At 39.6% G+C, this 13,174-nt stretch overlaps 1 protein-coding gene across 3 annotated transcripts in view; it reads left to right on the plus strand.

The window, feature by feature from the left end:
• ARHGAP6 (Rho GTPase activating protein 6) overlaps positions 1–13,174 on the plus strand; it is a 470,040-nt gene that overhangs the window by 437,792 nt on the left and 19,074 nt on the right. For all 3 annotated transcript variants that reach the window (XM_045538565.1, XM_045538567.1, XM_045538568.1), the window contains exons 9-10: positions 553–732; positions 12,115–12,212. In XM_045538565.1, the coding sequence (XP_045394521.1) occupies positions 553–732; positions 12,115–12,212 (278 nt within the window). The remainder of the gene's footprint in view (positions 1–552; positions 733–12,114; positions 12,213–13,174) is intronic.

The raw sequence follows: 13,174 nt of genomic DNA on the forward strand, positions 1-13,174 counted from the left end.
GTATCCCTGAGGCCTCTGAGGTTGAAAGCTTTGTACTTTGTACTCACCGCTTGTAAATGAGAGGTGTATTTCTGCCCTGGAATATGAGCCCTTTAAAATAAGTCCTGTGTTGTGATCATTGCCAGAAACACTTTAAAGTAATAATAATCCATGAAAAATGCCTAGTCTATGGTAGGTGCTGAGTGGATGGATCAATGGAGAGATTATGGATTGATGGATAAAGGATAGATATCAATATTTCTTAAGTGCATACAGGATAGAAATTTTGTATAGCAGCTGTTTCACAATAAACAACCTGGAGTTGCACATTTTTCCTCAAGATGCTATTGAGCTGACCACTGAGCTCTGAGCTTCAATCCAAGATATGAAGCAAAGGGAAAATGGTGATGTCCCTCATGGATTCTGACAGAGTTACAGGGAAAAAAATAGGAAAAAAAAAAGTTTAATTGATTATTGACCCACCCTGCAGTTTTTGGTTTTTTGGCCTGTCAGTGTACCATCCTGCATTTTGAAGAGCAAACCTAACAGACCTTGTGTTCTCTTGTCCTATAGGTCACTGGGAATAAAATGACATCTCTAAACTTGGCCACCATATTTGGACCCAACCTGCTGCACAAGCAGAAGTCATCAGACAAAGAATTCTCCGTCCAGAGTTCTGCCCGGGCTGAGGAGAGCACAGCCATCATCGCTGTGGTGCAGAAGATGATTGAAAATTATGAAGCCCTGTTCATGGTAGGTGGCTCTTCTGTGGCAGGACAGCTCAGTAAGCCGCTTATTGGGTGCCTCCAGTTTGCCACCTCTGGTTTGCAGTGCTGGTCACTGACTGAATTCATTGGCAGCCAGGCAGTTTCAGTGGGAATAGAATGTTTCATAACTATGATGTCACTTTAAGTTTGTGATTCCATGTTTAAACAAACAGACTTGAGTTATAAATTTCATTTTGTTGTTCTCTAAACAATGATCACATTTTGGAGTCATTTAATTATTCATAAAACAGTGTCCTTGCTCAAAATACTGATAAATCCCTTCTTTTTGGAATTCTATCTGTGGCCCTCATGAATTCATGTATTCATAAGCATCCTCAGTGATGGCACCTCCTCCAAGGCCAATCTTGACATTTTAATTCCTGCATGAAGCTTCACCTGCCCTTCCCATGTTCTCCCCATGCCACGTCTCTGTCCCGTGAACCACTTTACTGTTCTTACTGGTGTTTAGCTTACTCCACATTGTGTATGGTCATTTACGACCATTTCCCCCAGTAGATTATAAACACGCTTAAAACAAGGGCTTTGCCCTTGTTATCTCCTCTCTGTATCCTCCGAGCACTTTTGGAAGGCCCTCCATCTGGCAAGCACTCAATAAATATTTTTTGATTTGTATTGAATTACCAGTTCCTGTTTTCCTTCGTAAAACTGCATTGCTTGCTCCAACTTCCCCTGAAACATTAGAACAAATGCCAACTCCCTTCTATTTCTGTTTGCCACTCATATTGCATGTCAAAATTTACAGGAACTTTCTCCACGTTTCTTCCCCCTTTCTCTTGTCAGCTTGAAAACACCATTAAGCCTACCTATTCCTCTAGAGCTCTTTGTGGCTCCTTCAAGCAAGATTGCCAGTTGCCTCTTTTGAATCCCCTTAATAGATTGGCTACACTTATCAAATGCCTTGTATTAGATTTATCTCCATGCTTGTCTTATACCAATTATTTTTTTGTAAATTTGAGAGTCAATGGTTTAGAATATTTGCCCCCTGTGTCTTACACCTATGTAATTGTGACCAAGTAATTAAATACCCATTAAGCATAAATTTTAGCTCCTATGAAATGGAAAAAATAAAAATATGTCCTAATTCCAAGGATGCTTACCAGAATTATTTGATATGTGAAAGCATTATGTAAACTGTAAAAGCCTGTGCAAGTGTTAATAATTATAGTAGTTAGATAACACAAGCTGCCTCAAATTTCAGTATTTGAACACAACAGATATAAATATCTCTTTGACACAAAGTTTAATCAGATGTTTAGTGGACATCCTTCCAGTTGTCTGGTGATTTAGGAACCCCAGCTCCTTGCATCTTGAGACTCTGCTATTTCCTGAGATTGTATGGGTAACCCCAGAAAGGGCATCCATCATATCCACTCAAATCCTATTGGCCAGAACTTATCCACAAGCCACACTTAACTGCAAGGAAGGCTGGGAAATGTATTCTGGTTGGATGCCCAAGAAGAAGAGAAAATGGACCACAGTGTAAAGTTCACTGAGGTAGAATGGTGTCCTGCTCCTCATTGTGTCTCTGAAGCACTGTCCCTATGTTGCACATGATAAGCTCTCAAAAAATGTTGAATTCATAAAAAAAATGTTGAATTCGTCATTGACTCTATAAATTTCACACTTCAACCAAAAGCCTCATAATTAATTACATACTTGGATGAATCAAGTGTTTGAACTTTACATTTTCTTCAAGTTTTAAGTCACATATCATCTTGCCAAGTAGTCTTGGCATTTCTTCGTGTTCTCTAGATTTTTTTTAACAAAATAATACCTCTCATCGATCCTAATTCTATTATCTAAATTCTGTATTCTAAACAAAGTTCTCCTTTATATGAAACCACAAAGCATTAAGTGTTTCTTTTCAACCCAGACACTAACAAAACTCTTCCTGGCTTCTTTGAAAGTACAGCTACTGCTATTTTCAATGTGCCATTCTTCTCTTCATTTCCTGCCACCTGAATTACTAAGAACAGCATAAAACATCAGTATCCCTCCTTTTCCAGCCTTTTCAAAACTGGGTGTTTGTTTGCCATTCCCCGTAGGGATTGATGTGAAGATTCTATTAGGCAGTAACTCCTAGTTGTGTTCCCCAGTTATGGTCTTTACTTCTCAAAGAGGCTTTTCCTGGCCACCTTGTCTAAAATGCAACATCCCCCACCCTACACACACACCTTCACTCCCTATTTCCTTTCCCCACTTTTTCTCCTTAGCACTCACTACTACTGGCACAGGGTTTTACTAATTTCTCATGTGTTGTGTGTTTCCCCCACGAGAATGTAAGCTCCATGTCAGGGTGATTTTTTTTTTCCATTTCCATATACAGTACTTTCTTTACTTCATTACCCCTGTGCCTGGGACATGGCAGGAACACAACAGATATTGGTTGAATTAATGAATGACTCACTGGTAGTGCTGTGATATATGATTTCCATATTACCAACCCTTACTCCTTATGTGTATGAAAAGGTTTGGGCATGGAAAACTAAGGATGTCTTTCTCAGAGGAGGTTAAGTATTAACATAGTCATTCTTGTTCTCCTTAGACAAATTATGGGAATTACATACTGAGAAAAAGACTAGTGGAGTAGGAGGAGAGGGGGAAACAAAGATCCCAATGCTGAGTCTATAAAAAGAAACTGGCTCTGGAACTAGAAAACTTTACTATAGTCCTATGTCTGCTATGCATTAGGTACATGACCTCATCTTCTTAGATTTCTCTTTCTCTAGTTAAAAAAGACTAGGTTTGAACAAATGATACCCAAAATCTCTTCTGGTTCTAAAAATCTGCATAGTCCTATGTCCTACCACTTCCCTTCCTTTATTTTTATAAAGCACAGAAGAAAATTAATCTCATCACATTTTAGATTTTCCTGGCATATTTGGCATTTCAGAATCTAGTTAGTTATACTAAGGCTGGCGGTTGGTCTGCAAAGCTGGTCTATGTGGGTGGACAGAAATGCAATCATGTATATAGCTATTTTATTTTGTTTTGTTTGCTTTTTTAAGAAGCTTTCAGAATTATTATAATTCCAAACAAGGAAGAATAAAGCTAGACAGGACCTGATGGTTAAAAGTAATTAGCAACTGTGCAGTTTCACAGTCCTTAGAAGGCTTTATGAGCTTGGAAAGGGAGAAGGGAGGCATCACTTCCATTGGCATTAGAGAAGAAGACTTGTTAGGAAAGGTGGCTATAAACTTTTCCTTGAAGGCAGAGCAGACCTGGAGGCAGTGATTCCACAGAAGAACTCATGAAAGGGATATAGAAACCCAGGGGCCTGGCAGGGACCCAGAGTTTGTTCTGAGTGTTCTAATGTCCTTCATTTCCTGATGCTGAGACTGCCTCTTCCAAGTGGCCAGTATCTGAGTTAACGCGAAAGGGCAGAAAAGAACCTGGCTTTATCCCATAATACAGAAGAGGCAACTAGATTCAGAAGATGACACAGGATTCAAGAGTCTTCTGCATTGGTTGTTTTCTTTTTAGGCAGTGTTTTGGAAACCCTAGAGCTGGAAATAGACCGTGATAACAGACAACATGACCACTCTATGGCAAGACCCAGGCAGCATATCATAACAGTGGTCCTCAAATTTGAGCATGCCGCAGAGTGACAAGGAAACTTGTTAGACATACAGATTCCTAGGCTGCAGTCCAGAGAATCGGATTGAGCAACACTGGGATTGGGCCCAGGAATCTGTACTTTCTAATGAACACCTCCAGGAGGCTCTGGTAGTTTCTTAACCACACCTTGAAAAACCACATCTTGGGAAACACCAGAATGGTGTAAAGACCACAAGCTTTAGAATGAGCTACCAAAATTCAAATCCCTGCTCAGCTGTTTATTTGCCATGTGTTCTTGGGCCCCGCACTTAAAAATCCTAAGCCTTCATTTTCCTGTTGTAAAAAACAGAAGAGATAAAGCGACCTTTATCTCAGGATTGTTTTGAGAATTAGAAATGACATTTTAAGGCACCTAGGACAGGACTGGCATATACTAGGCACTAAAAATAAAAGGATTGCTGCCATTATTACGTTAAAGTGATAAAGTGCCTGCCCTTTCAAAGCACATTCAGGTGTCATCTTGGAAATCAAGCCCACCCTGACCACTGTGTATAATGCTGTCAACCTGCTCCCACACACACATTCCCCCTAGATCCTTATTCTGCTGTTCTTTTTTTCCATAACATTTATCACCTTTTAACTCATTATATAATTTACTTATTTATTATGCTTATTGAGACCTAATAGAATGCAAACCTCATGAAAGCAGGGATTTTTGATTGTTCTGCTTACTGACATTCACAGCACCTAGAAAGTACGTGGCAGAAGAAGATGGGTCCTCAGTCATTATTTGTTGAATAAATACTGCACTTCTATTGCTAGAAAAAGTATATTTTTGTCATTTGTTTTTGGTCCAGTGCCCATATACCTCTTGGATTCCCTTACCTCTAAATCATGACCCTGCATTTCTGATATCAACAACTATTTAAAAACTGGCTAGCATAAAATGATACTCTCTGGGGGCACTGGAAATAAAAGATAAGAATCATGAATATTTAGAAATGGTCATTGGTATCATCCTAAGCAGAAAGTACTCACCGACTGAATCATTGACACACTAATTGTACTGAAAGTTGTTGCTTCTGTAACTAACACTGGGAATCTCAGAGAAAACTCATTTTGCTCTTGAAATTAATAAGAGCTTCAGAGCAAAGTGGAGAAAACTGTCAGCTCATTCTAAGCTAATGGTGTACGATTCTTAATAGGGATTTTTTTTCAGAGAGGAGCAAGGAAGATAAGGCACCACCCTTGCAGACTGATGAAAATTCTGGAGTGCAGTGGAGACGTGGGAAAGCCAGTGCGTTCCCACCCCATGGGGTCGTCAGCCTGAGCTGGGGACCAGCTCAGCACACGTGGGAAATTTCGAATGAGCACTACTGGGAGCAAGGGTCAGAGGCTGTGAGGAGGATTCCAAGCTCAGAAGCCAAGATTTGCTTTGTGTTCTCTTCATTCCCTAATGCAAATTGCATTTTCTTAAAGCTTCTTTGCACGCCAAGTCAGGAGTCAAACAATCATCCAGGTCATGAAACAAGAAACCACCCCTCCCAATATAGCTAGATGATTCTATATGATTTCCATTTCCTTTTCTAAATAGCAAAACTACGCCTGTTTATGTGCCGGGAGTTGGGCTAGTCATTATGTACATCATCGGCTTATCTAAATTTCACCACCATTTCATGAGGAGTAAGCCAGGTTCCTTTGCCCAAGTGATACAGTGGCTAAGTGAATACTTTCTACAGCATGATGCCTCCCGACACAAAGGAAGAGGCACTTACTTTGATGTGGCATCTCAGATACAAAGTCCATTTGGGGGAAAAGAAAAGTACTAATATATATATTTTAGCCAATCTGAAAATTGGGAGTGAAGGAGACCTTAAACAGCATTAATACCGCTGGACTAATTGTAGCATTCATCCACTCGATGTTCAGGCCAGCAGAACGCTTCAAGAGCCTTCATAGGCTGGAAGCTGCTCACCTTGTCCCTGTCTGCAAAGACAGAACATGTGTCCTGTGGGCATCACACACAGGTGACAGAGAGCAAAAGCATATCACACCTGAGCCGTTTCCACTTCTCTTAACCTGTCATCATGGAGCAAAGACTGCTAATTTTTCTTCATCTTCCTTACTTGAATCATTCCTCAACATAGCTCTGTGAGTCCTGGGTTCTTCCACTGTACTTGTTCAGTGATGTGCTCCAATTGCCAAAACACGCTGCCTGGCATGTATCAGGCACTTGAGAAATATTTGTTGAACTTAATGCATCTTGACCCTCTGATGCATCCAGATCCCCTTAAATTATTAAACCACCTGTCACAACAGAGCCGCACCAAAGGTTCTCAGCTGGGCCTGCCCTTGTTTGAGATTTTGCTCCCATAAACAGCCAAAGTGATTTCTTTTAGTGTGTTTGTTAACTATAAAATGTCATCATGATTTCCACTGATATTTACTTTTGCTGGGTTTTAAATGCCAAAGCATCCTTCTTGGTCAAGTGCAAAGTGGTGGATTGGTGTGGAACACCCAGCAGCAAGTACAGTAGGGCTGGATCCTGGGAATTGCTCTTTGAGTAGCCCTTAACAGTTTATTATGGTGACTTAGTAAATGGAGAAAACTCATACCATTTTTCCCTCTCAGTGGTTTATGGAATAAACTACCCCATAGCAGTTATACCCTAGGCAATCATTCAAGGTTTCATTTAAATTTGATAGGGTAGATTTTAATTGTGACAGTTTTATTCCTTCATATGCGCAGTGTTTACATTTTTTTCTCTGAAGCAGGAGAGTCCAAAGTTCTTTTGATTTTTGGAATAGCATTATGCTTTGAAGGAACTCATTAAAATCTAAGGGGTTGAGTCTCTACATAAACACAACCATAAATGGTACCTTTAGAAAATATCTAGAATTACTAAATAGTTGACTAAAACCCAGTACAAATTTTGATATGAAACAATGAATTGTTAAGTGAAGAATCAGTTTGGGCTGGGTTTTCTTTCTTCCTTTTAACATGTAGAATTGCTTGATTAAAAAAAGTAATATGTCTTTCCCTATCCTACTCCTTAATTCCCATTTTGTTATGTACAAAATCCCAGAAGCAGAAAAGGAAAATATCGTTTAATTATTGAGCTATACTTTTCATTTTTGGAGTTTTTGTATTGATAAGAAAAATAGCTTAAGAACTTAGGAAAATTCTGATGATCTTCAGGTGGGAAAGGAAATGTATTTTCTCACTCTAGAAATGAATATCAAGAAGATTGTGCTACAGCATGACATTGGTACTACTGATAAGTAGAGAGAAACATCTAGACAAGGACAACATAAGAAGTATACATCATGAAGACCATATCCTGGGTGATTTTATATTATTATTATTATTATTATTAGCTATTTCAACAACATTAATTGAGCATCCATTGGGTAGAAAACACCACCCTAGCTTGTGTTCTGGAAGAGCATAAAATTGAGTGGGTGAGTGGGTGAATGGGTGAGGGTCATGGAAATGCGGGTGGAGCTTCCAGAGAGAAAAGAGTAGGAAGGCAGATTTAAAGGAGGAACATGAGACATCACTTAGGAAGCATTTAACTGGCAAGGAGAATAATTAACTGCAGGTGGCTTCAAATACCAGCATTTGTTATCTCACATAGTGAGAAGCCTAGAGGGGCACAATGTTAGCAGCTCAGTGGTACGTTGCTCTCTCTGCTCTGCCATCTTCAGCTGCAAAATGACTGCAGTTGTTACCAGCATCTCTTGCAGCCATCATTGCATCAAGCAATGACGTTTCCTCTTATGCACCACTTTTCAATATGAAGGAGAACCTTTTCCAGAAGCTTCTACAAGGCCCCCCTTAGGGTACCTTGGCCAGAATTGGTATATATCATCTTGACCTGTGAGGGAGGCTAGCTAACAGAAAACTACAACCTTAGGAGCCTGTATCAGTTCCAGGTGGAGAAGTCAGATAATCCCTGCCTTCAGGAAACTTACCTTCTAATTATTTGACCAGCAGGAAGACTCAAGGTCTGGCGAAAGAGAAGGAACCAGAAAGGGAAGGCGACACAGAGTCTGGCTTCCAGACCATTGCAGTTGAGGGGCCAAGAGGTCATACTCCATAAATTCAGAGGGAGGTTGGGAGCAGAGAAAATCCCATAACTTAATTACCCACAAGCAAGAGAAGAGCATGATTCTTGTCCGTGGATGAATGGAAACAGAAACAGAGGTAGATGACTGTTAGTAAAAAAATAAATAAATAAACAAAAAATCACAAATATTGCCCATCTCCTTGTTATCTGCTTTTATTTTTTCTTTTAAGTGTTTAAGTTATTGTTTCATCTATTTCTAATTAAACATTTTTATTACTATCCCTCTTTGCTATTGGTAAGGTATTTTCAAATTTGTTAGCCCTTTTGATTCCCATAACACTCCCATTAAGGAGAAGGGATATATACCTTTAAGATTTGCAGATGTGGGAACAGAATCCTAAAGAAAGTGATTGATGTGTCCCAGTTTACATTAATTAGAAGCAGCAGAGCCAAAATGACTTCAGGGGCTGTTGACTCAGTGGGATATTTTTTGACAGCATCCTAATTCCTGAAAATGTACACACAAGTGGATGCTCTGCCTGGATATTTCTTTCTTACATACTATAAGCTGCTGTTTCCTATCAGTTTATTCATTTGCCTTTTGTTTCTCCATTAAGTACCTAAATTAATAGAAAAGTGAATGCTCATCCAATTGAACTAAGCCAGTAATTAGAAATTTTTATTAAATGAGAGGAAATGAAATGTGAAGCTATAGCCAAAGATTAAAGGAATTATAAGAAAACAGCCTTGAATGCTGTTGTATGAACATTAAAAAAATCAGTTCCAGGCATCATTTCAAATTCTTACCTCATTTTCCCACTGGCCCCAATTTTCTGAACTATTCTTTTATTAAAAAAAGAAAAAAAACCCTGTGGTTTAATCATATAAATTTTTGAAGCTGCCTTAAGTTATTTCATAACAAAATGGATTATAAATCAATGGATTATAAATTAATTAATTTAATTAATGAATTATATACACTGTAATCAGTTTTGTATAATACATAGGAAAATATTATCTATACTTCCTATAATACATGGATCTACATTTTTAAGCTATATCTTTTTATTTATTTATAAATAGTGTCTCCAAGCCAAAATGGCATTGTAGGTTTTTTTTGAAATGGGTTTTTTAAAAATGAAGCTATAGATAGATTTATAGCCATGACCCTTTCTATTTGCATTTGTTACCAAGTAAGAGTCACATATGATACAAAAAATAAACCTCCTGGCTGCTCCTGACTCAAGATCCTTATCACTGATATTTTTTCCTTCCATCTGCCTGGAATGATTTTCTCCAACTCCTTCACCAACTTCAGTTCTACGCTAAAATGTCAGCTTCTTTGGGACCTGATCATGCTATTTAAAATTGCAGCGCCCCTCCCCAGCATCTCCTGTCATCCTTCTTTGCTTCTCTTTCTGTTTTCCTTGTATATTTGCTTAAAGTCTGTCTTCCCACATTCATTTCCAGCATCATGAAGATGAGAGTTCTTGTCTGTTTGGTTTGTAGTGGAATTGGAATCGTAGCACCCACTGCCTGGCACTCAGGAAGGCATTCACCCAATATCTATGCAATGGGTAGAAGGGATGGAGGTGGGAGAAGGCCAGAGGGAGAAACACAGTGGTGCTGAAGCAGAGGGTGTTTGGGGGTGGCTCCTAGGGGAGAAGATGGAAAATAGAGATGGAAGAGAGCAAGTGAGTGCATGTCTTCAGCTATGGGGATGAAGAGGATTTCCAGCAAGTGAGTGTCTTGATCAGAGCATTCCAACAACCATATACACAAGAAATTTGATGCATATGTGAAGGAAATAGCACACAAATAAGCAAGCTGTTGTATGAAAGGTCCATCAAGTACGTATTTGTCTTTCCAACTAAAAACTCAAACTAGTTTAAGAAATTTGGGGACTCACATAGCCGAATAATCCAAAAGAAAATATGGCTTCAGACATAGCTTGACCCAGGACTCAAATAATATCAAGACACCCCTTTTTTGTCTCTTCATTTCTTGGTATCATTTGCTCAATTGTCAGCACAATTGTCAGGCCCCGTACAGCTATAGGCCCTGTGTCTTTTCTCTCAGAACTCTCAAGGAAATTCTCGTGGCTTTTCATTGCCTCTAACGGAGTCACATGCCTGTTGCTCAGGCAACTGTGGTGGGTGGGAATGGAATGATAATAGGCTTAGACTAGGGTGCACGCTTCAACCTTGAGCTAAGGGTTGGGGATCAGTTGGCTTTCCAGAGGAAGTTGGGGTATAACTGTTTAAGAAGAGGGAAATGGAGGTTTGTAATGGCCAACAGATGACCACTACAAAGAGATAATTAGGGCTTGAACTTGGGTCATTGCAGTCGGAAGGGAAGAGGGAGGAAAGAAGTAACAGAGATGAAACTAAGAAGGCCTTCTGGCTCTAAATGGGAGGAGAAGGACACAGAGAGGCTTGAATACATGATTTTGAGCTTGTGTGACTAGGTTTGGCAATGTCATTGATGAAGATTTGGGATAAAGTAGAAGGAACAGATTTATAAGAGAAAGAATGCATTTTCTTGCTTCTCATCCTTGGTTTTATTAATAAAATTGTTTCCAGCTTCTCAGAGCTCAAGAACCACAGAGTTCTACAAGAGGCAAGAGGCAAATTCTTCCATCAGCCACTTATTCTCAAAAGACTTGTCCCTGCAGTTGTAATAAGTCTTCTTTCTGAGTCAGAGTCTGAGAGAATCAGACTAAAAATTTATTTTCTCTCAGTAGTTTGAGTTTCCTTTGGTTGAGCTATCAGCTTCTGTGGAATAGGAAACCGTCGGTCAGATCTGGGTTCAATCATTTCTCACAGAACATTTCCACTCGGATGACTTAGGGTTGCAAAGCCATCCTAGAAGATGTACTGTGGATTAGGCTTAGAGAAACATGTGGCACTCGTCTACAGAACTCTATTGGGTGCCTATCCAATTATGAAGTGGGAAACTTTTAACTGGTGATGGACCAGGGTACAAGAAAGGAGTGAAGGCAGGCACTGAATAACAAAGTGACATGTGCAAATGTAGTATCCAGCATTTCTTTGACTGTTTACTATTGACCAAGTGCTGTTCTGAAGTCTCAACATAGAGTGAGTCATTTAATTGCCACAGAAACTCTTTGTGGTGTGTACTATTGTTATTCCCATGTTACAGATAGGTAAACTGAGACCTAGAAAGGGCCTTGGCACTGTACCTTGTTGAAGGCCCCACAGCTAGTAAGTGGTTGAGCTGGGATTCGAACACAAGCAGTCTGGCTCAAAGGCCTGCCCTGTTAAGAAACTGATCAGATGTTCCAGAACTGCCCAAGACAGTCATCATTTATACCTATTGTCTGGGCATAATTATAAATATGAACTCTAAAAAGTGTTCCCACTGGGTCAATAAATTATAGACACCATTCTTCTTAACCATGATATTTTGCTATTCAAAGCCAAGAAAATCTAGCCTGAGCAACAAAGGCATCCAGGTGGTTAGGCTGTATCTCCAGCATATGAAGGGTGACATTTTGGATTGAATATGACTATTTGGTAATCATCCAGTTTGTCCTAAGAATTAAACTCTCTGTATGGATTGGTGTAGGTTTGGTTTTAACCACTCTGCTCTCCTACTACTCTTAAGGCTGTGTTTCACACTATAGTAAAGTTGCCAATGACCATATTTTGCCTGTTTCTGGAATGGTTTGATTTATGCCTCAACATGTGGCTCCTCCAGGTTCCCCCGGATCTCCAAAACGAAGTGCTCATCAGCCTGTTAGAGACTGATCCTGATGTTGTGGACTACTTACTCAGAAGAAAGGCTTCCCAATCATCGTGAGTATGCCAGTTTTCTGCCTTCTAAAATCACATTAGGGATTTCTATTTCCATTTCTGAAGTACTAGAAAGGTTTACATAACTCCATGCAGGGTGACCTGAAATGGAATTTTGGCAACTTTCTGGTGACTGCGTTCAGTCCCCCTAGTAAGAAAATTCTTCAGTCCTACCAATCCACTTACTGAATTAAAAACCACTTTACCAGATTTTTCTGTTTCATTTTAAGCTTTCTCTAGCCTCTCGAGGTCTTTTGACTGTATTTACTTGGGGGGGGGGTGGAAGCAATAAATCACTGGCAAGAAGCTCAAAGGACTATAATGCACATCAGCGATTCTGCTTCTAGCATTCTGATAACTGCGCTTCAGGGCCCCTAAGCCTGCACCTGGCTGGCCGTGTGCACAGCTATACCAGCAGGAATGACCCATTACCAAACCACAGGACAGGCCTTGGCCAAGGCCTATGTGCCCATGTGAAATTAGAGCTATGCACCCTCTTGGCTCTCTCTTTCTTTATGGCTACTATGCTGTTGATAAAAATGCACACTGGTCTCCACATGCATCCATGTTTACAAAGAGGAAAATGCAAGTCATGCTTCAGGCTATGGTTTGCTGCCATTTTTGCCCCCAAAGGAAGAGCCCTGAATTTCTGCATTAGCCAGATTTTATGATTAATCCCAACCTTTGCTACAGAGGCACAGTGTGGGGGGGCACTGAGCATTTGGCAAAGCTTGTTAAGGATATTATATTGCATCATTAACCAGAAGGAATATCACCACCATGGCACCAAGCCTTAAATTTGTGACAGGAAAAGTTGTCGCTATTCTCTTATAAAATTATCATTTGTGTTATACTTTTAATCTACTGAATTTCAACAATTCTAAGATATATTTTTCCCCCATGTTTTATCATCTCTGAAATTGAGATTTATAATCTTATATTTAATGGCATGTCCTAATGTAATT

This window comes from Lemur catta, chromosome X (assembly GCF_020740605.2).
Source record: "Lemur catta isolate mLemCat1 chromosome X, mLemCat1.pri, whole genome shotgun sequence".
Lineage (NCBI taxonomy): Eukaryota > Metazoa > Chordata > Mammalia > Primates > Lemuridae > Lemur > Lemur catta.